This window comes from Calidris pugnax, unplaced genomic scaffold (genome assembly GCF_001431845.1).
Source record: "Calidris pugnax isolate Ruff unplaced genomic scaffold, ASM143184v1 scaffold24, whole genome shotgun sequence".
Taxonomy (NCBI): Eukaryota; Metazoa; Chordata; class Aves; order Charadriiformes; family Scolopacidae; genus Calidris; species Calidris pugnax.
This window is the reverse complement of record NW_015090922.1, coordinates 29605517-29628318: the sequence shown is the minus strand read 5'-3', so window position 1 is coordinate 29628318 and position 22802 is coordinate 29605517. Positions and strand designations below refer to the sequence as shown.

General features: G+C 43.0%; 2 protein-coding genes across 5 annotated transcripts in view; one reads left to right on the top strand and one right to left on the bottom strand.

The window, feature by feature from the left end:
• Nucleotides 1-11683, top strand: part of LOC106893017 (centromere protein J-like) — a 29686-nt gene extending 18003 nt beyond the window's left edge. Inside the window, 10 exon segments of the mRNA XM_014950602.1 lie at nucleotides 2451-2606; nucleotides 3426-3537; nucleotides 3976-4082; nucleotides 4302-4463; nucleotides 5276-5374; nucleotides 7173-7313; nucleotides 8018-8102; nucleotides 8464-8584; nucleotides 10103-10320; nucleotides 11440-11683. Of these exon segments, the coding sequence (XP_014806088.1) occupies nucleotides 2451-2606; nucleotides 3426-3537; nucleotides 3976-4082; nucleotides 4302-4463; nucleotides 5276-5374; nucleotides 7173-7313; nucleotides 8018-8102; nucleotides 8464-8584; nucleotides 10103-10292 (1173 nt within the window). The 3' untranslated portion in view covers nucleotides 10293-10320; nucleotides 11440-11683.
• Nucleotides 11684-14045: 2362 nt separating this feature from the next.
• TTLL2 (tubulin tyrosine ligase like 2) lies at nucleotides 14046-21278 on the bottom strand. Of its 4 annotated transcripts, none has more exons than XM_014950587.1 (4): nucleotides 21160-21278; nucleotides 19433-19625; nucleotides 14440-16128; nucleotides 14046-14232 (listed from the first exon to the last, which is right to left on the bottom strand). In XM_014950587.1, the coding sequence occupies exon 3, from the start codon at nucleotides 16118-16120 to the stop codon at nucleotides 14456-14458; it is 1665 nt and encodes a 554-aa protein (XP_014806073.1). In that variant the 5' UTR covers nucleotides 16121-16128; nucleotides 19433-19625; nucleotides 21160-21278; the 3' UTR covers nucleotides 14046-14232; nucleotides 14440-14455. The 4 variants fall into 4 exon arrangements, with proteins under 4 accessions (XP_014806073.1, XP_014806072.1, XP_014806074.1 ...); XM_014950586.1 differs by lacking the exon at nucleotides 21160-21278 and adding an exon at nucleotides 20051-20151; XM_014950588.1 differs by lacking the exon at nucleotides 21160-21278 and adding an exon at nucleotides 20058-20151 and having other exon boundaries at nucleotides 19429-19625.
• Nucleotides 21279-22802: the final 1524 nt, after the last annotated feature.

The following is a 22802-nucleotide window of genomic DNA, read 5'->3' as shown; positions in this document are numbered from 1 at the left end:
ATCAAGGAGAACATAATATTTTAAAAGTTTCTCTGGTCTAGGTGGGCCCTGAGCAACACCACATCCTCCTGCTCTCCACTGCCTGCCTAAGAACATAGATCTACAGGACTGGAGGAACCTCAAGAGGTCCCTCCTTTTGCCAAAAGCAGAATCAGTGTCACTGATGGTTATTTAATCTGTGCTTTGCTAGCTCCCATGAGAAAGATCCAAAATGAGCTGGCATCTTCTGCTGCTTACCTGTTCTTTTAGTTACAGAGTTTTACTTGGTAACTCTTTTGTTGTCACCAGCTAATCAGCTGATTAATTTTTATTCTGTTTTCAGTGAAGATGGGAAACAACTGATCTACTTTATGCATGTTGGGAGGCAGTTTCTTCCTCTGACCCTACAACCTCTTTGTATCAAGGGTCTGCATTTGCTGGCAATCTACGTGTTTCCAATGAAGAAAGTAAAAAGATTTTTTGAGATAATTTGATTACTTTGTTTATGAAAGTGACGGAATTGAGAGAATCTTTATCAAGAACCTCATCATGTATGATTAACACAAGTACTAAGTACTTGGGTCTCTTAAAAACTGTAGAGCTAAATTGTAGTGGTTGCCTGGGTTAGAGTGATTGCTATGATTTATGAAATGTCTCTTAGAATGACATCCATCTGTATGAAAACAGAGACCACGCATCATTCACTAAGCCTGCCTTGATTCCTCTGACATTATTGCTTTAAAAATCAGTATGTTAGTGTATAATTTAAAAATGTGTAACCTATGTGAGGCATAAAAAATGAAATCAGCAGCTTTTACAATGGTGTATGTAGCAACTTGGAGTACCTTTACTAACACTGTTCTGCGTGGAGGCTTCCTCAACTGAATTGGTTGTTCTTTAGATGCATAGAGAAAAAAAGTCACCATGATCATGGAAATATCTGTTCTTTCTCTCTGCCTTCAGCTTGCTGCTTCACTTTTGCAGTCCAATACATCCTACTTCATGAGTTCATTAGATCTTAAAGTTAGAAAGAATGAGCATATGCCTCTTCTCACCATAATTGTAAGGCCCATGCAGGTCTCTGTCCCTTGGCTAAAGCACCACCCATTGCATTGCATCAGTAAGTGTTGACTTCTGAGCATCCTTTTCAAAGGCAGCTTTTAGATAGCTCATGAGGCTTTTGAAAGCTCATGAGCTTTACTAAAATCTTCTTTCTAGGTAGCTCTGTGTTAAAACTCTAAAGGTATTTTCTATTTACAAGTCTTATGTTGACAGTTCTTTAAAAGCTTTAATTGTAACATTCTTTCTATAATTCATCACAAAAAAAATGCTGTTACATGTTAGTGTCTGGCTGAACCTGATGAATGTTTGAGCTGCTGTGGCCTTGTCTGCACTTTCTGATGATGGTGAGCTGGCTCACAATTAACCACACAGGAAAAAACAGTTCATTTTCACCCGATTCTGCTTGCTGAGCCAGGTCAATCTCCCTCTGTGGTTGCTGGTGCCACACAAAGGAGGGGCTGGAAACATGTGGCTGGTGACAAAGGAAGAGGAGTGGGACTCCAGCAAGCTGAGCTAAGATTGGCTTGAGCTGCTGGGAAACTGCCCCAATGGCTTTTCAAGTTCTCTTAAACTACTTGGTAGTTTCAGTCTTAAGATCTTTAGCAATAAAATCATGGCTTAGGAGCTCTTTTCTTCTATTAGTCTGCAATATGAGATAATATCACCTCATAAAAAATAGTTTTAAAGGTCTTTAGTACTATACCACTTGTCTTGAGCTGAAGCATCAGGCATATTTTCACAGTTTGCCTACTCACTTGTATTTGAAATCATTATTATATTTGGAGAACTCAGGCTTATTCATGGAATCTGTCTGCAGAAAACATCTCCAAATTTAAAATAGAAATCATATCTTTTAACAATGAATTCTGTTAAATGCTGTACCTTTTGGCATCCTTGTGTGAAAACCTTTTAAAATTCTACAGTTTTCTGGTGTTGCAATAGGGTATCTTGGCTCCTTCCTTTGAAGCACATCCATTAAATTGTAATGTAATTTATTAATGTAATAAGAGATTACTATCCACAACAACAATAGATCCCTAAAATTTCATTGATCAAATGGAGAAGATTTTACAGCTATGAAGAATTTGCCATAGTGACTGTTGTTGGAGAAGGAATCGTGCAGTCTTCTCATGTTTGTGATTTGCTCGTCCCATGTCCCTTGAGCAATAGCTCATGGACTTGGGCAAATGAAGCTGATGGCAAATACATTCTTTCCATGGGCTGCTTACACTCACCTTCCCAAGTAGCTACTCTCCAGTGTGTGAGACATTTCAAAATCAGAGTACCTGGTACCATTTCCATGGGCTTTTTTAATGTTTATAATGTTAATAATGCACCTGTTGCAGGATTTTAAATGCTATTTGAAGATGTTTATATCATCTTAACTCAAATGTATTCAAACCTTTTAGGCAATAAAAACTTCTGTGCAAAGTGCTGATTCTTTGCGATCGGTGACAAAGGAACATCACGAAAAGAAACCGTCCAGCTGCTCCTTTGGAAGCACAACACCAACTGGCAGGAGAACACCTCACCAAGGAAGACTGACACCTTTTGAACCAGAAAAAGTAAGTCAGTAGCAAGGTCTATTTAGACTCCGTTTATTTTCTTTTTACAGTACTGTTCAGATCATGATCCCCACATAGCTGCTGCTCAGTCTTCTTTCCCTGGTACTGCAGTGTTTTTGCCATAAATTATCTTAAAGACTGTTCATACATTGAGCTGTTCAGGCACTTGCAGGATCGAGCTTTGGGCAATGCTTTGAAACCTGCTCCCTCAGTCCTCAGAAAAAGTTCAGGGCGATCACATGTACCAAGCATGGTGGCATCACACAAGCCAGTGGCTCCCTGGGGGCCTGGGACTGCCCAGGGGGTCTGGTGGGGGCAGGACCCATCCCACCGCCCCAGCCCAATTCCCCCCATGCTGGGGATGGGAGTCAGGGTCAGGCCACTATCCCAATTGTCAAAGCCTGTAGAGATGAGGTGGGTCTGGGGTTACATCAGGAAGTTAGCCCATGGATGAGGGCTGGAGTTTGGATCAATGAGGTGCACGGTCAGACGAGGGTTTGGCTGCAATGCAGCCCAACAAGGACCAAGCGCAAGAGCCACAGCTGAAATGCAGCTCCCAAGAAAAGGGGCGGGGGGTAGAAGGGGGGGCCGGGAGAGGAGGAGGGCTCTATTTCTGACTTCTTCCAGCTCTTTCACCTGCATCTCAGTCTTCACAACAGTCTGAACCAAGATTAGGCACCTGCAACCATATGAGCGAGCTGGTTGTGTGCACAGGCAGCTAAACTCCTGGGAAGGGGAAGTGTACTCTGGCCATGTCAGTAATAGCTTCTGTTACAGTGAAGCATGACTGTATGTCAGGGCATCTCCATTTTGCTTCAGGTTGTACGTCAACCCTCTCCTACTGGGAGAAGAACTGAAAATAGAAAATCACCTGTAGCTGTCTCACATCTGCGTGGTTTTAAGGAGCCTAACTCATCTTGCTATGTAAAAGGTAAGACTTGTGGGATCTTCCTGCCTGCTTGGAGTGGTCTCCAAATGACTTGGAGGCACTGGTCCTCAGCTCTTGGCTCAGAGGGAATATGTTGTCACTAAAACTCTCCTATGATTCTTAGAAGAACTATAAAATTTGTATTTTACAAGAGAAAGAGAATAGATTGTGCTGTTGCCTGCAATTTATTAATTGAGTTCCTTGTCATGGAAGCCCAGAAGGTGGATAACAGGTGTGCTCTGCACTTCTCTGGTCCAGGACAAAGTACCTTCAGGAGGATGGGCAAGCTATTAGAAAACACTATCAGTAAAAGAAGCAATGTGGTACAAGAATCTTTGAGCTGGTATCTTTAAAAAACCTTCTGAGATAGGTATGCAAGCATGTGATTCAGCGATCTTCATATGCTTTCAATGACTCCTTTTACTTTGCTTTTTCTCACAGGCAAGACTTTGCCCATCTCAGATAGCTCAGAAGACACCTCCCTCTCGCATAACCACAGCAACAACACTTGCAGCTTTGTACTCTGCAGTAACAATGAAGAAACAGAGGTATTTTACCATGTAACTCTGTAAAATAATTCAGTGAGTCTGTGATCAATATTCTCTTGGCTTTATTTTCTTGCCTCTACTCACGATAAGTATACTCTTTAAAACAATATTGCAGTGGCTTACAAATAATATAGTAGATTTCTTTATCAAGATATTCCTGCACAACTGTTGGACATTCATAGACTTATGTTGTTAGTTAACATTTTAATTTTCACTCAGGAAGAAGAGGTTCTTAATCTTAAAAAGACAGAAAAATTGCTGAATAAATCTCAGAATAAAGTGGCTTTTGTGACCACACGCAGTAGAAGTGGCCTAACTCCATATGACAACAAAGTACCTACAGACAGTTCTGCTTTTCTGGATGCTGAAGCAAAGGTTTGAGCAACTTCTGGTTCTGGCTCTTAGACGATTATTAACTGTTTTCCTTCTATTTGTGAACTGAAATAAAACATACCAAGAGAAAGGAAATGTTCCATTCCCGTTTCCTATGCTACGCAATGGACAAAGAGCATTAGGGTTAGAACTGGCAATTTACACACATTATTTACAGTTTTTTACTGGAGCATATCATTGCCCTGTGGGAATCAGTATTCCTTTTTCCTTTGGATCCCATAATTCAAAATGCATCACATCTTCAAACTGTAATTAACATTGATTAGTAACTGTTCAGGATGCTATGTGCCAGGTGTCAGTTAAGGCTCCTTTATGCTGCCAGACAGTGCAAAGAACACTCATTGTAATGGTAAATTGGATGTGTAACATCCTGAATAGCCCTTAGTTACATAGCATTACCTACTGCTAAGAACCATGTAATTGGTTTTGGAAGAGTGATCTATCTAATACAGGTGCAAATCAGTAACCCAATATTCAGAGATAGTTCTGTTCTTTGTTCTTGTGTTTATTCTCTCCATTTCTGACAGTGTAGTTTTGCCAGAATGCACTCTCCTCCCCTCATTTTTGGACTTTATCTATGCCATCTTTTGCTTTGCAAAGTGAAATTAATTGGAGTTAATGTGCAAGCTTTCTAGTTATGACTAGAAGACTAAAATTCCTTACAAATGCAAGGCAATACTAGAAAGAAGGGCAGCTTTTCTCCGTGTGTGTGAAAGTAAATATGCTTTTTGCACAGTTTATTAAAACTAATGAAAATATGTTTAAAATATATATAACACTGTGATGTTTTCGTAATACAGCCTCCAAAATCAATATTATCTAGAAAATCAGTGTCACATCAAGAAAGAAGAAAAAGTGAGGAAGAGGTGCAGGAAAAAATAGAGTATCAGGACGGAAAGGTGAGTTAAAACTGGATGCAAAAATACTCGAAGTGATCACCAACAGGACTGCAGTATAGATGGGAATCACTGCTTCAAGTAGCCAGAGATAATTAATGTCTCTAATTAAGTAAGTGTCTGCTCCTTAAAGGAAAGTTGAAGTCTAAAGTTCACACCATGAATGGCAGAAGATAAGTATAGCTGATGGGCTGGAAATCAAGCAACCAAAGCAGCCTATCCAGTTCGTTCAAGTCACCTGCCAAAATCCCCAGCCATTCCCCAGCTCCATCTCGAGACTGCTTCCAGCTGCCCCTTGTCCTGAGGTACATGGCTCAGCGTGGCACCTGGTTTTGCCCCTTTTGTGGAAATCCCTGTCTTCCAGGTGGGGATGAGCAGGCAGTTCTTGCTGGCTTCCCACTGTGTTCCTGCAGTCCTTGCCACCAAACTGGATACTTTGTTCCTGAGTGGCCATGTCACCTTTCCTGCACAGCACCTCAGGAATGATCTTGAGAGGCTGATTCTGTAGATGAGTCTATGCATTGGTATCATCAGCTAATGTTGAGATGGGCTCTGTGAAAGCTTCTACCAATCACAATTCCCTCTTGTAGAAGTAGAAGATACAGTACCTGCTGTTTTGATTCTCAAAATAAAAATAATTGTGGAAAAATGTTCAGTGACATTTTTACCGCTGGATTTTATTCATAAAATTGAGTGATGGGCTGGATGTCTTTCTGCAACTAGACAGAGGTCAAAATGGGGATTGATGCCTTTAGAAAGACATATTAACTCTCATTTAAACTATGTGGAACTTCTTGTAGCAATGCCTTTGTCAGCAGTAGATAAAAGAACATTGTTCCCTTACTAACTAGTAATTTTTAAGTAAAATAATTTCTAAAAAACTAAAATCTTGCCCTCAGTAATCATTACAATGCCTGTTTGGGGAAATACCACATTTCTCTTCCCCCAAGCATATTTATTCCTTGTTTTGTTTCGTTTGGGAGGTGTTCTGTTTTTGTGAAGATACTGATAAAATCGGAGCCATATGGCAAAGCTATAGTGTACCCTCTGGTTGTTCTCTTCCTTGGACTTTACCAAATGAACTGTATTATGGGATCTGATATATGCTGAACAGAACCAGCTGCCTAGTAATTCCAGGAAAATTGATTAACCAAAGGCTATGCTAGGTATGAAGTCTTCTTTGACCCATGTATCGTTTGCAGAAGAGCACACAGATGACATTATTGCCTCCTGTTGTTAAAAAGTCTTCAGCAATTTTGCTGATTCTCTGCATGCAGCCACGTTTAATTCTGTAGTACTGAATGTCCATACAGCCTTACGTTACTTGAGTAGAATGGTTGTTAACATATGTCAGCAGTCTGTGTTAATACACCAAGTTCAATCATTTTGGTCCACACAATCCAGACCGAGGTCTCTCGAGTGACTTGTGTGGAATATGTACCTGCACATGTGAAATTAGAACAGGCAGTAACTCACTGAAGTTGGTCAAGGAAAAACCTGAGTGGCTTTCCTATTGCCACAGGGAAACATGTGTCCCTTACCTTGCTTAAGAGAAACACAAGGTGGTGTGGTGAGAACTCGGGCTGAGTGCTGAAGTGAGTTCATGTTGTGAAAAGAAAATTACTTTAGGTCTTTTTTACACACAAATGAGGCAAAAATAATGTCTCTGTGCTGCAGAGACAGCTTTTGAAATAAAAAGGCATACCATGACTTACTTCAAGCTCCAATTTAATTGGAAAGCAATGCAATGTTACTCATTTCCTTTAACTTCATTAACATTAGTTGCTCTATGTGTTTGAAGGTAGAAGAGGTGCTTACTGATGGACGTCGAATCATTACTTTCCGGAATGGTACTAAAAAAGAGATCAGTGCTGATAAAAGGATGACTACAATTAGCTTCTTCAACGGAGATGTAAAGAAGATCATGCCAGATCAGAGAGTGGTGTGTAACTTTTTTTTTTCTTTAAGGAAAATTAAATGATTAAGTGATTTTCTAACAAGGTCTTATTATTTAACTTGATCTCTCAATTCTGGGATAAATTGATAAGGGTGTTAGTTTAATAACCCTGTGTGGTGAAACTGCTTCATCTACAAGGACGGAAGTGGAAAGAGATGAAGGTAACAGTCAAAGGAACAAATGGGTCGTTGGCCAAGCAGATTAAAGGAGACTGAAAGAAGGCAAAGTGCAGGGGCAGCCATCTGAAGCAAGGACTGGCTTTTATACATTTGTAGGGTAGGTACCACAGGGGGTACTTCCCTCTTGGCATTATGTAAATATAAATAGTTAATAATAATGTGAGCTAGACTGGAAATAAGTGAGCCCTTGGCAGCAGTGGGACTATTTTCAATTAATAGTGCATGGATGGGAGCCAAAGCAAAGAGATGGGAAGACGACTTCTATGCATGCATTGTTGTCTGGTTTGCTACAGAAATGAAAGTAGCAACATCTAGACACAGCCATAAGGAGGGAGGTGAATGAGAGGAAGGAACAGAAATACAAACACAGCTACTTACATGGATGGCAAATACAGAAAATGACCTTGAAATTATTTTTTTTAGATGGCTTATTTTTAAGCATATTGTTATGGTTGAATCTGCTTATGCAAATATGGTGAACATGCTGCAAACAATTCACTCTCCTTCCAGATTTATTATTATGCAGATGCACAGACAACCCACACGGCTTATCCAGATGGCCTGGAGGTGCTGCAGTTCCCTAATAATCAGATAGGTATGCAAGAGCTCATAAATGTGAACTATATGTGCAGCAAAGTTTCTATTACTAAAGTGTCATCTGATTCTAACTCCAGCAGATTAGGTTTTTTCTTCTCATTTTGCATTGTCTTTGCATTTGACTTCCAGTATGTTCCATCACTTTACTGCTCAGTTTTCTCCTACAAAGCAAGGATAACAATGGGCTGTAAATGCATCTCTTCTGATTTTATCTGATTATTTAATTCTTTAATTTCTTTAGCAGTATGCTGCATATCATTTCCGTCCTCCCTACAACATCCAAAAAAGATCTGATCTAGCTCCGTGTAAAGCAACATTCAAGAATACTAGACAGACTCTTTACATTTTCTTTTCCACAGAAAAACATTATCCTGATGGCACACAAGAAATTGTGTTCCCAGATCACACAGTGAAATGCCTCTATAGTGATGGATTCAAGGAAACTTTTTTTCCAGATGGTACTGTAGTAAAAGTAGAAAAGTAAGTCTCGTGTAAATGACAAGAACCAGGCATTGGGCACAGGAACAGTGACACTGACATTTAAAACTGTGGTTGGATTCTGCATGGCTGGGAAATTTCCAGATGAAAGGAGAAAGGATTTGAAAGATAATGAGGGTTTTGCTACAATGAGGGACTGAAAAGTGTTCACTTCCACATTGGATGATAGATGACCATTTATTACTGGCAAAGTGACTATGAAAGGGTTATCCAGCATTGGAATGGGCTGCCCAGGGAGGTGGTGGAGTCACCATCCCTGGAGGTATTTAAGAAACGTGTAGACATGGTTCTTCAGGGCATGCTCTAGTGCCCAAGATTACTGGTTTGTGGTGGGGTGCTGTGTGGGTGGGTGATGGTTTTTGGTTTGGTGGTTGTTGTTGTGTGTTTAGGTGGTGGGTGGTGGTTTGTGTTTTTTGTTGGTTGGACTCAATGATCTCTGAGGTCCCTTCCAACCACTACGATTCTGTGATTCTGTGAAATATTCCTCGTTTAGTTCTGTGTAACTTTACACTGGCCAGAGTTGCTGGGAGATCACCAGTTCTCTGTGTTATCAATGTGGGTACTGAAGGACTCAGGATGAGGACTCCTGAGCTCTCTTCCTAGCTTTTTTGCTCCCTTTCTGATCTTGGGCAAGACACTTCATGTATTATCTTTTTACTGAAAGGGTTATCCAGCATTGGAATGGGCTGCCCAGGGAGGTGGTGGAGTCACCATCCCTGGAGGTATTTAAGAAACGTGTAGACATGGTTCTTCAGGGCATGCTCTAGTGCCCAAGATTACTGGTTTGTGGTGGGGTGCTGTGTGGGTGGGTGATGGTTTTTGGTTTGGTGGTTGTTGTTGTGTGTTTAGGTGGTGGGTGGTGGTTTGTGTTTTTTGTTGGTTGGACTCAATGATCTCTGAGGTCCCTTCCAACCACTACGATTCTGTGATTCTGTGAAATATTCCTCGTTTAGTTCTGTGTAACTTTACACTGGCCAGAGTTGCTGGGAGATCACCAGTTCTCTGTGTTATCAATGTGGGTACTGAAGGACTCAGGATGAGGACTCCTGAGCTCTCTTCCTAGCTTTTTTGCTCCCTTTCTGATCTTGGGCAAGACACTTCATGTATTATCTTTCTGTTCCTCCGTGTAAAATGAGGAAAAATAACAACAGGACTTTCTTACAACATGCCTGTTCTTGGCTTAGGGAGGATCCTGCTGTAAAATAGATCTCCTGCTTGCAAAATGCCTTGAGATCCCTGCATGAAGAAGACATGTAAAATGCAGATCCCACCATCCATTAAGTATTACACTATGTACTGAAGGACCTTTGTATCGAAATCTAATTGTGAGATCAGATCTCTGATGCCACCCCATGTAAATTCTAAGGTGAACTATAATCTGAGAAAGTTGTCACTTGACATTGTTTTCCACTTTCATTGTGTCACGTTAGACAGCGCAGTGAGACAGGCTAATAACAGATAGTGCCTTCTCATCGCTTCGTTCATGGCAATTTCTTTCAGGAATGGAGATAAAACAGTGGTGTTCAGTAATGGCCAAAAGGAGGTCCACACCGCGCAGTTCAAGAGGCGGGAGTACCCAGATGGCACTGTAAAAACCGTGTACTGCAACGGCAGACAAGAAACCAAGTACTCCACTGGACGGGTCCGAATCAAAGATGAGGAGGGTAATATCATCCTAGACAAGAAGTGATTTCTTCCCTCAAAGGGCTGCACTGTATGTAAGTAGCTCAACCCATTTTCCTGGCATGTCAAAACTATGGGGAAGATTTAACCCACGTGAAAATGAGCGGGTGGATTAGGGCTGAAATTTCCTTTGGTTTGGTGGCTGGCGCTCAGTTTGGAATAACCTCACCTGAATGAAATGTCTCTTGAGTGAGACTTGAAGGAAATGCAGCCAATGCCCTCTTTGTATACCTAACATTAAAATAAATGCCCATAGTACTTCTCATCAAAGTGTTTTTTTCATGATGCTGATCATACTTTCCCTTGATTTTCTGCTAGTTAGTTACAAAAGGGACTACAATTAAGGAGCGTGGCATAAGAACCTCAGCTCTAAAAGCTTTTTTGAATTTCAGTTCAGTGCTGTCTTACGCTGACTAAAATAAATCTATGGTTTGTTACTTTATTTTTTTTGGTTAACCATCACAAAAAATGTGAAGTGAATAATGTTTTCAGTTCAGTTGGGTTCTTTAGAGCAGAAGATCCCTGGCCATATCATGAGCTGTACATTAGACCAAAACCTGAGCAGGAGCTCAGTCAACAGTCACACCTCTGTATGTCTCTTCCAACATAAATTATTCAATAATTATATGATCATAATCTAAGAGCTCTGTCTTGTTCATTTGAAGGCAAAATGTAATGTTTATTCCACCCTGGTCATTATTCTGGAAGAAACAGCCCTTTCTTTTTCCTCCGTCAGTCTTTCCTCAGATCTCCTCTGTGTTGCTTTGTTTTCGAATTAACGTCTCCCGCTACTGCCTTTATTCTTCCAGTAGTAGAAAAATATTTCTGGTCAGTGAATCTCTCCAGCTTCAAGGCTCTTTGGATTGCACTCGATACCTAGGGGGATTAATCATTTATCAGATGCTGCTTTCAACTGCCTTCCCCATAGACGGCCTGTCCATCATCTGTCTCGAATTTTTCCAGAGCACTGAAGCATTTCCCCCGCAGAGCTCAGCTCATCACCTGCCCATTGACTGAGAAGACCAATTATCTCCTCATGCCCTTCAAATTCCTGTAGCAACAAACACACTTTCATAGCATGCTGCTTTAGCCTTTTCTTACACCTAAGTGCAAAAAAATTGCAAGATTATGAAACTGCTCTTTCTTCTCTTCAGTTTCTAGCGGGTCAGACTGTTGACAAATCACCATTCAAATTACAGAGCATCCTTGGAAGAAACAGATTGAACGGAGCAAGAAGCGTTGCTAATATCGATCATACACAGGCTGCACTTTATGAATTTAATTATGATACCCTGAAAATATATGCAGTTTGATGTCAGCTGGTGTGATAATAAGGTTGCCTTGGTTTTCCTTTACTCCTGTATAAAAAAGGAACAATTTCTAAACCTGTGCTTTTCACTACTGAAATGTTTAATGTATTTTATGTGTTTTGTAAAAGGACTCTAATTAAAGGAAATGCAAGTGATCACTGTTTTCCATGTGTTTTACTGAGAATTTCAGTTCAGTGCTGCCTTATGCTGATGAAAACAAACCTATATTGTTGGGTTTTTTTCTCAATTAAGCAAAAAAGTGAATGTGATTAATGTGTTCAGTTTGACTGGGAAACTGTTTTCAGTAGACGTGAGAGTAAAGTTTTGTAAAGGACCACTGTTTTTATTCCCAGGAATTCCTTTTAACAAAAGGTCCCTGTTCTCCAGTTAATATGCTGACGGTCTCTCTGTTTCTATAGTAATACAGAAAACAGGCTTTGTTTGCAGCTTGTAGCCCTAAATCACTGTTTGCCATTCAATGACCTGCGTATATTAATCCCTTCTAATTGTATATTAAATAAGGAACAATTTTGTAGGCTGCTTGCTCCTGGCAACTCTCTTCTTGCAGGAGAGCACTCTCTTCTTGCAGGAAGCATTCTGGTTCTGGAACAATTAGGCCTGTGATCCTGCACAGATGTAACACGTGGGGGTGATGCACAAGTCGGTCTGTAAAACTGTGTGCACGCAGACACATGTGTGTGCAAACACCTTGCTGGTGCAGGCATTCACCTTCCAGTGCATGCGTGTGCCTTGCAGCTCCTGCTCAGGGGGAGACGACCTGCGTATATTAATCCCTTCTAATTGTAAATTAAATAAGGAACAATTTTGTAGACTGCTTGCTCCTGGCTTCGTTAAGCACTCTCTTCTTGCAGGAGGCATTCTGGTTCTGGAACAATTAGGCCTGTGATCCTGCACAGATGTAACACGTGGGGGTGATGCACAAGTCGGTCTGTAAAACTGTGTGCACGCAGACACATGTGTGTGCAAACACCTTGCTGGTGCAGGCATTCACCTTCCAGTGCACGGGTGTGCCTTGCAGCTCCTGCTCACGGGGAGATTGTGATGGCACGTCAGCATGGGCCTGGCTCTACTTTCTGGCAAATCAAGGGCAAAACTTCCACCTGTGAAGTCAAAGGGTGAGACTACTGAGGATGTCACAGTACTCTTGTCAACCAGTGTGTAGTCACCATTTTTACCAAGACATGTTTTTGAAGTAATATTTTGTAATAGCAAGGGGATTATGTCAACCAGTGTGTAGTCACCATTTTTACCCAGACATGTTTTTGAAGTAATATTTTATAGTGTAATAGCAAGAGGATTCTTGAAATAAGGGGCACAAATTTGATTTGAAAAGGAGACAGAGAAACACCTACATAAATGACAAGCCGTGTCAGGTATGGTATAGCTGGGAGTCCTTCACAGACCAGTTCTGACACATGCCACGTTATTTTTCTGAGGCTGATTCTCACACCTTATCTCCTCTACCTTCCACTTGCATTAGTTAACCAGAAGCAGTTCATTGTTGTAGAAACACAAATAATCCAATTTAAGTGTGACTGCATACATATTTGAACAGTAGCAATACGCATACCTACTTTACTAGGTTTTTGTTCTAAAGAACAAAATCTTAGGAATCCTTCAGGGAGATGCAACGCAGTTAGGCAACCCCGCTTCTCATCTTTCCACATGTTTTCTGCCATTCGCAGAAGCGTGCTGCAGCCTGTATTTAGCCATAATTTTGATTCAAATTTAGAATATGCTGTGACTTCTGAACAAAGTTTCTTCTATTCTAACAGCTGGGGGCAGCAGAGCTGTACAAAAAGTGTGACTGCATACATATTTGAACAGTAGCAATACGCATACCTACTTTACTAGGTTTTTGTTCTAAAGAACAAAATCTTAGGAATCCTTCAGGGAGATGGAACGCAGTTGGGAAACCCCACTTCTCATCTTTGCACAGGTTTCTGCCATTAGCAGAAGCGTGCTGCAGCCTGTATTTGGCCATAATTTTGATTCCAATTTAGAATACGCTGGTACTTCTGAACAAAGTTTCTTCCATTCTAACAGCTGGGGGCAGCAGAGATGTACAAGGGAAGGGTGATATTTTGACTACCATCTCAAATGCTTCAGTTGAGGGCTAGTATAGAGGTTTTTAAAAAATTACTTTCCATAAGAATTTTTACAGAATCCTACTGGTCATAAAATGAACAGTATTTCATACAACGCAAAATTAATTTCTGGAAATGAACATCATGAAGCTCTCCGGATTCTTCAAAAACATCATGGTTTTCCATCATTCATATTACCTGCACCTTTGTAAACTAAGTGCACGTCGAATGCTCCCTGGTATTTCAAGTCATAAATCCCCCTTAGGAAAAGAAAGGAAGCAAAAATCGCTGAGAAAAATAACAAACAAAGACTGGCATTTCTGAGGATTTTATTCTGGGATTACATTAATGTTGCACAAATTAGTTAAAAAAATTAGTGAGTACTTCAATTTTAAAAGAATAATATCTCATGGTAATTGCTAAGTTACAATTTTTAAATTGTGTATCGTTTGAGTTATCTTTCTAATACAATTTTAGTGTACATCTACCTCTTCCAAGTTAAAGTTGTCATTTATGATATGTCCATATACTTTTATTCTGGGATTACATTAATGTTGCACGAATTAGTTAAAAAAATTAGTGAGTACTTCAATTTTAAAAAAATAATATCTCATGGTAATTGCTAAATTACAAATTTTAAATTGTGTATTGTTTGAATTATCTCTCTTTCTAATACAATTTCAGTGTATATCTACCTCTTTCAAGTTAAAGTTGTCATTTATGATATGTCTATACAGCCTAACATCATGAAATTACACAGAAGTTAAACAGCCTACTCTTTTCTTTGTGTTCTGCTCTTTTGATGGTAACTGTTTGCTCACTAGTTTTTTAATTTCCTTTATGATGCTCTTTACATCTGTCCCATCCCTGGAAGCTTGAAGTGCAGCTTCATTGAAAGGAAAAATAAGGACAAAATCTCCTACCCGGGGGATAGGCCTCTGGTCTTTATCAGAGAGGAAATAGGGGCGTGGGGTTAATTTGTAGTTGCAGAAGTCGGGTGTAGGTAACCGGTGGCTGAGTTGGGCAGACTTGCGTGGAGAATGCCCAGCTCCTGGAAGTCGTTTGTTTTTAGCTTCAGCTTCTGCTTGGGAGGGTATTTTCGGCATGTTCATCCTTTCCCGCAGCTGGGAAGTCAGTGTTTTTCTTGGATGCACTCTGGCACTTTTCTTGGTCCGGGCAGCCACCTTACAAATTGACTCCCTTGCAGCCTGCAGGGCAGGTTGTACAGAAGAAGCAGAAGGACATTTAGCCACTTTTCGGTGAGTGAGTAAGCCAGGAGCCTCCCCGGCAGCACCCTCACCAGCTGTGCTCCAGGGCACCCGCCTCCTGCCAGCCTTTGTCCCGGCCACTTGGGTCCTCCTCAAAGTGTCAATCTGTTTGTAGTTCAGCAGTTCAACAATATCATGAAGAAGTTTTCTTTTCACAGTGTCATCAATGGAACAGTCTAAACACAAGCCCGGATTGTAGTTGACTTCTAGAAGCCACGGCTTGAATTTGTCATCAATCAGGATGTCAAAGCCAAAGAGCTCAAAGCAATTGGAAGCCACTGGTAAGGGGGTTACAGCAAGCAGGGTGAGAATCACTATGTTATTGATCTTCTGCCAAAGGAGCATGTCATCAATCCCAAATATTCGAAGGTAGGAACGAAATTTGCTGAACGTCCACTTGCAGCCACAGCCAATCCCTTCTTTATATTTTTCATAGGAAGCTCCGCATTTGTTGATGCTGGTGTTTGTTAGGTGGGCACAGATGTTGTCCAGAGAACCAAGGTCAAACTTTTCAGTGGCAAACCTCACCAGTCCTTCTTCATAAGTGTAAATGGTGAGGGGGCAGAAGCTGGTGACACACACATACAGGCGCAGATCCAGTTTATACCCTGAAATGAGCAATGGGTTGCTAATGTACTTCTGCACAATGACTGCACAGTCATATACTAAGTCTTTAATGTCTTGGAAAATGAGTATGCCCCTTCCACGGGAGAGATCCACAGGCTTGCAAATCCAGTAGCTGGGTCTTCTGCCTACTGACTGTTTCTCCTTGCTGTATTCTGCTATAAATTTGACATAGTCATTGGGCATGATGAATGCCACTGGACTAAATTCATACAGAGCTGACCCATATGCTCCTTTCATACGTTTCAGATGCCTTGCCAAATAGTCTTTTCTGGTGATCCGGACAGCTTCTGGGTAGTGGTTGAGTCTCTGCCATGGTTTAATGCTGTGGTGGTCCGTCATGCGGAAAGGTGAGTTCCGCCAGTACAGGTTCCAGTCCGCCTCATCTTGCTCCTCTTTGTCAAATTCAGTCCAGCCGCGTTCCAGCAAAACCTCACGCACTATTTCAGGGACATTCTCATGGAGACGGAACACCAAAGGCCTCAAGGTATCTCTTGTATCATAGTCATCTGCCATCACCTCCATCTTAGGGGCTGAAAGAAAACAGAATTGCCAGGAAGGAAACAATGAAATTAATGTCATAGATTGTGCCAGCAGTCACCACCTTCACTGTATTCTTAACGCCTATTACTCTGAACACACTCTCAAAGCCTGTCACCCCTGTGTGTTTCTACCGTCCTCAACTAAGAAGTCAAAGGCTGTGTTTAAGCTGAAAGATATATAAAAAAGCATTGATTCCAGATGGCTGTTAAGGCAGCACAAAGCATCAATTGCTGCAAAGTTGTATGTCTCCACATGTTTTCACTTTTTCTTTGAGGTGGTTTACTACAGCAGTAGTTGTCCCAAAGATTTTGTATTTCTTGGATACTTAAGACTTTTTGTTTTTCACAACTGCCTTCAGCCTAACGGCCATACCTTTGCCTAGTAAGACTTACTTTGCACTGCTGTGTTACTGAGACACTCTGCTAACTCAGCAAGTTGCCCTGCTCTGAGCAAGCTCTTTTGGTTAAGATTATAAAACCTGATGCAAAACTCATGGTAGACAGTAGGAAAACACTTATTGATGCCAATGCTCTTTTCCTCCTCTGACATAGACTGATTTAACTCACTGGTAACCTTCTGCTACTCTTCCAGTGAAGTTCTCTGCAGTTCCTGATGAGCGGGGCACATTCTTGTCCCATCACTTTCCCCTCAAGAAAATAACGTTCCATGGAAATGTGTGTAGATTCTGAATGAAATACCATTTCTCACAATCTATAGTGGAAGTCCCTGTCTATTTTTATGGGTAAGAAACACATTTTGAGTTATTTTGGGCATAGCAATTCTCACATAAACAGTTGATGAAGTGTGCTCTTCCCTCCCCGGCTAGTTCAATATATACAAGACAAACTAAAACACCTCTCCTACTGGCTGGTGGCATAGCAGGCAAAAAGTCCCATGGACCTGTAGATTTTAGAGTGTTGCTGTTTCTCTCAGTTTTAATTTCCTGAAACCCTGCAGAGCTGCTCCCTAAGGATTAGACTCTGTGTTTGGAACAGAGAGTGTCTTTGACGAGAGAAGAGTGTTTGTGCTGAGGACCATTCTGACACAGCATTAACATACCAACCTCCCCCTCCCCTGAGAAAGAAGCAAACAAAAGAAATATAAAGAGGGCAGGACATAACATCAGACAAGATTCCTTCACATCCTATTAACAGAGTGACATCCTTGCTCTTTCTTTTCCAGCTGAGTTTTAGACTCTAGAGAGAGGATCTTCTGCCTTCCAAAGAGCTACAGAAACCAAGGGAACATGTCACACCTGGAAGTACTCAATGCAATGTGCAGCTGAGTTGGCCAGGGATGCTTTTCTGTGGAAAAATTAAAATTATAGGAATTGAAAGCTTTTCTCCAGAGAACAAAAGTAATCTTTTGCCAGTTTTTAATTTCATTTGAATTTTATTGTTTTGGAATTGTCAGAATATCTTATTTGCATTTCTTTAAAAGACAATGGTTCAGAAAGACTATTTTTTAAATGCTAATTTAGTTTTAAAACTAAACACCCAAATGTGAAATGAAATGCTTTACCATTATCAAAATGCAAATTAACATAATTCAGAAGTTGTACAAGTCCCAAAACAGTTTAACATTCTCATTATTTTATTTGAATGTGATAATTCAAAAAGTCTTGCAGGATGAATGTTTCTCTTTCCACTCTGACATTTGGTGACTCTTGTATGATGTACCTACATCTTGGCTGCTGCCAACAGGCTCTGAAGGGTAACCACAGAGCAGTCACAGAGCTCTTCCACAAGCAGCGTTGTGGAGCCTGCACCAAATATGTTACAACGCGGAGAGCAAAGCCAGGAGAGTCTCAACAGGGGCCTGGTGGCAAGAGGCTTTTAGAGAAGGGTCCAGGAGGTATTTCGGGGAGGCTGGGAGCAGGGCAGTGGTGTTAGAAGTATATGGCTACTTTACCACAGGCATGTAGTCTGTAGGTTAAAAACAGCCCTGGACCATCTTATATCTTGTAGTGAGGGAATTACTGCTTAGAAATGAAGGGATTCAAAGCTTTGGTCCAGGATGTGAGGAATGTGCCTCCTATTGGAAAGGGACTTTAGGCCTCATTAGTGGGCTGAGATTGTGACTCTATATTCCAAAGTAATATGTAATTTTATTTTCCAATAGTAATGGGTATTAATATATTTATTGATGCTTTGCAGTCAGACTTGCAGTTTCCTTCCATTTCAGGCTTAAGACAGGGTTCAAAGGGAGCAAGATCTAAACTGCACTGGGATTATTTCTCTGAATTCCCTCAGAGATCAGAGATTCCCTCAATCTAGTCCCCCCATCCCATCCAGCCTGAAGCTGAATTCTCCTTAGTGAGAGCTCTTCTCGGGGGTGAGGGTTTGTAGGGAACAGCAGAGAAACATGGTAACTACCGAAGTGCAGTCACGATACAATAGGACTTATAAGAAATACCAGAAAGAGGAGAGTAGTCTTGCTGTGCCTCTTGCAGCCAGTGCTTCTTTTCAGACCCCAGGAAGCTGCAGGCTTGCTGCTGAGCTTCCACACAAACCTAACCTGGTCATCCCAGGAAATGTTATCTTTGCTTCCACTTTCTTTCCTGGGAGCTCTCTTTGCTATCTCCTTACTAAGCAGCACTTTGTCACATGCTAAAATAAAATAAATTTTAAAACCCCACAAAAACACAAGGCTAAAAAAGTTTTATAGTAGCTGGTTCAGATCCTTGGGCAAAGACTATTAATTTAGAAAAAAAAAAGTAATTGAAAGAAGCCATGCTAAGTTGTACCTGAAGCCTGTGCATCACGGTCCCCACTAGGTAATCATAAATTAAGGTGTTAGTAACGTCTGAACAACTAAGCCTTCTTTGGCGGTTTGTTCATGTCAGCTTGTATTAATGAAAAACCTTTCATACTGCAGGTACTGAGGGAGTAGTTTACAGGAAATTGGCTCACCAAGCCTAGATATAACAAATGTCAGCTTCAAATTCCCTGGTAATTAAGTGTAAAGAAAATAAAACATTTTAACTAATGAAGAACACCTACCTGCTTTTAAGGAGGTTATATCACATACAGGCAGAAGCTCTTCAGGTGCAATTATGAAACAGTAACTCTACAATAAGGCATTGGTCTAAATGAACGAACATAAATTTCACTCACTTGACTCTGTATAAATGAGTGCCCGGATAAACACCCACCTCCTCATTAGCCTGCAACCCCAGAGGCCTCTGTGTTCAAGCCCATTCCTTAATAACTTGGAAACCCGCCCACGTGTTTGCAGGTGTTCTTCCATAATGCAGAATCTGCTACAGCTGTCCTGAGTTCAACACCTACCTACCTCTGCTGCTGAGTGGCACCCAGAAGAGGAGACCTTCCCCGAGAAGAGCAGGATCCTTCTGTCTGTGACCTTGTGGCTGTGCAGAGGCTGTGGTGGAAACCCCACGCCGGTGTCCCCAGGGCAGCTCTCACCTCAGCTGGGGCTTGGTGCTGGCCATGGCTGCTTCACTCGTTCTGGTTGCCGGGTTTTACACCTATGAGAGGAAATATAAGCCTTAATGGTTGAGGCATTAAAAGTGTGTGTTTGCCAAATTAATGCAAAATGTCTCCATGTAATTAAACTCGGCAGACCAACCGGTGGTCCTCCCTATCGTCTCAGGGTCACAGATCATAACATGGGTCTGGAAGCTGCCCATCTTGCAATTTAATTCCGGAAATAACCATTTTGATTATTTCTTCAGGTGCTGGGTTCTGCCCGGTGCACCATCCAGCATCCAGGTTCACCCCACCCCGCCTGCCCCAGGCCACACACGCCTTCCTGCGGCCACTCCTGCGGCCGGGGGGGCGCTGGGCTGCGAGGCTGCACCGGTGCTGGTCGCCCTCCTATCTGCAGGAGTATTCAAAGCCCTGGTGGCTGGTCGTGCTGGGGCGGGGGCCCGGCTGAGCCCCCCGGCCTCACCTCCTACCTGGGCCCCGCCGCGGGCCTGCCCTGCTCTCCGCCCCGACGGCTGCAGGCCCCGCCGCCTGCTCCGGCCCAAGGCGGACGCGGGGAGCGGCGGGGGCCGCCGGCGGGGTCGGGAAAAGGGCCGGCTGGCGTCGGCGGGCCGTTGCTGGGCGATGGGGAAAGGCGGGCCTTGCCCTCCCTTCCCTTCCCTCCCTCAGGCCGAGGCCGGCAGCGCAGGCGGCGCGTCCCGGCGGAGCTCACCCCGCTTTCCCGGTTCCCCCCGGGCCGGGGCTGTTAAACCGCCCGCAGCTGTTCTGCCCGCGCCCGCCGGGTGACAGCCGCTCCCCTGCGGCTCCCCCGTCTCCCGCCAGGGTCGGGGCACTCCGGCTCCGTCCCCGCAGGCCGCACGGAGGGGCCCAGCTCCGCAGGCCCAGCGCGTACAGGCCGAGGCAGCCATTGTGGCAGGGGGCTGCGGGTGCCAGTGAGAGCCCCTGTGCGTCTGCTGTCTCCTGAGCTGCATCCGAGACCCTCCAGCTCCCTCAATATTAACTACTTGAGCCTGACTATCTGAACGTTCCAGATGAAGGCTTTGATCCATGGTTTCCCCTAGGCCTGCGTCGCTCTCAGCAGAGACTGGTGTGTGATGTGAGCCAGCCTCGTGCTCTGGGAGAAACAGCTCAGCCCTCCTTTCCTCAGGGCCTCTCCTCCTGCCTGGCACAGGTGGCCCCTCGCTCGGTGTCCTCATTGCCCACATCGCCCCAAGGTTCTTTTGCACGAAGGCCTGACTCTGCTTATACCTCTAGGGAGCCACAGTTTGGGACTGAGGATGCCAGGGAAGGCAAGGTGTTCAGCAGATGAGCGTTACCTGGTTTATTACCCACTGCCAGGTTTAGAGCTCCTGAGGGTTTCAGGCACATGACTGGAGAGGGATCCACCTCGCCATAACTTCAAACCCCAAAGCTAGTGACCATTGAGATGGCTACACCCGCTCTCGTTAACCTCCCACAGCCAGAGTCAGGCTGATAAAAGCTGTTGTTTCACTGCAGGGTGAATGCGGTTGTTGCTGTGGGTGAGACAGGAGCTGGTGCAGCAGCGAAACACGGGGTGAAGAAGGGTGAGGCTACCTTCACCAACTGCTGGTTGAAGACTCAGCACAGACAGACTTGTGCTGCTCGGTGCCTCCCAGACTGAAGCAGGGCTCTTTGGAGACTTCCTTGGCCATGGAAGGGCAGAGGCCTCAGTGACCTCAACCATCGTTTTGTTTCTGACTTTTCAGTGAAGAGGTGTTCCTAGCTGAACTCCTGACTGAAGTTTTTTTACATACTATGCAGCGAAATTCCTGCTGCCTTGATAGTAAACAAAACTGCACGGATTTTGTAACTGTGTACTGCCCATGCATAATATGTCCTAAGTGGCATTTTCTGTTTAGATCATGTCCAAGACAGATGAGCACCTTTATTCTTGCCCTGTCTCAGAAGTACATTCACTCAACAGTCACATGTAGCTGTGTCTTCCGTTACTGAGGTAACAGAGTTTTTCCTCACAGTGCCTGCAGGATGGAAGAGGTGTTTTTCCTCTTTTTTTACAATTGGGGAAATGTCTACAGTAGAGTTACGTAACAAAATAAAGAGTAGGAAAACAGCTGCCCAAATCACAGGCCACAAGTTCCTGCCTTCCACGCTGGCTCTGTTTCAGTGGTGCTGAGGTTTTCTCCAAGGTCAGAGCACCTTTTTCTCTGTCTTTGGTACATCCTCATGGTTTCAGCTGGAATCTGTGGAGTCAATAGCAGTTTGCTGGTTTGCCATTGCCGAATTTTACTGCAGACAAATTCTGGGCACACAGCACAAAACAATGCAGGAGGTATGCTGGGTTGACCCTGGCCACCAGCAAAGCACCCAACTAGTTACTCCCTCAGTCCCCCCACCAACAGGGTCGGGGGGAGAAACAGAAGAGCAAAAGACAGAAACCTCCTGGGTTGAGATAAAGACAGTTTAATACAGGTGAAGCAAACCTGCATGTGCAAGCAAAGAAAAATGAGGAAATGATTCACTACTTCCCATCAGCAGGCAGGTGTCCAGCCACTTCCCAGAAAGCAGGACCTCAGCACACGTACTGGTTGATTGGGAAGACAAATGCCAGAACCCACTTCCTCCTCTTCCCTCCCAAGCTTTTTTTGCTGAGTATGGCATCATGTGGTATGGGACATCCCTTTGGTCAATCTGTCTCAGCTGTCCTGATTGTGTCGCCTCCCAGTTTCTTGCACACCTGCAACCTACTCACTGCGGGGGCAGAGTGGGAAAAAGAGAAAACCTGGATGCTGTGCAGGCATTACTCAGCAATACCCAAAACACTGGTGTGTTATCAACACTGGTTTAGTCACAAAGTCCAAAACACAGCACCATATGGGCTGCTATGAAGAAACTTAACTCCATCCCAGCTGGACCCAGTACAGGAGGAAAAAGAGAAACTTATTAAGTTGTATATGCTCTGAGGGTGGGGTCATCCTTTTGCTCTGAGGCAGGGTACAGCAGCTTGTGTAGTGAGATCCTGATTTCTGTGCTGGGTTTTTACAAATAAACAATAAGTGGTTACATTCACACAGATTAGATTTTCACTGACGTTCCTCTCAAAAATCCTCTTTGCTTCACTTGCTGTTGAATGTTGCAGGGTAAAAGAGAATCAGAGGAGGATTTGGAGATGTGTTTCACTGCCTGTTATCAAGATGAAATCAAGTTGCTGTATCAGATGAAAGCAGAGCAGGGTGAGA

Coding starts and splice junctions, on each gene's coding strand:
- TTLL2 (XM_014950587.1), bottom strand. CDS start 16,120: ATGGAGGTGATGGCAGATGACTATGATACAAGAGATACCTTGAGGCCT.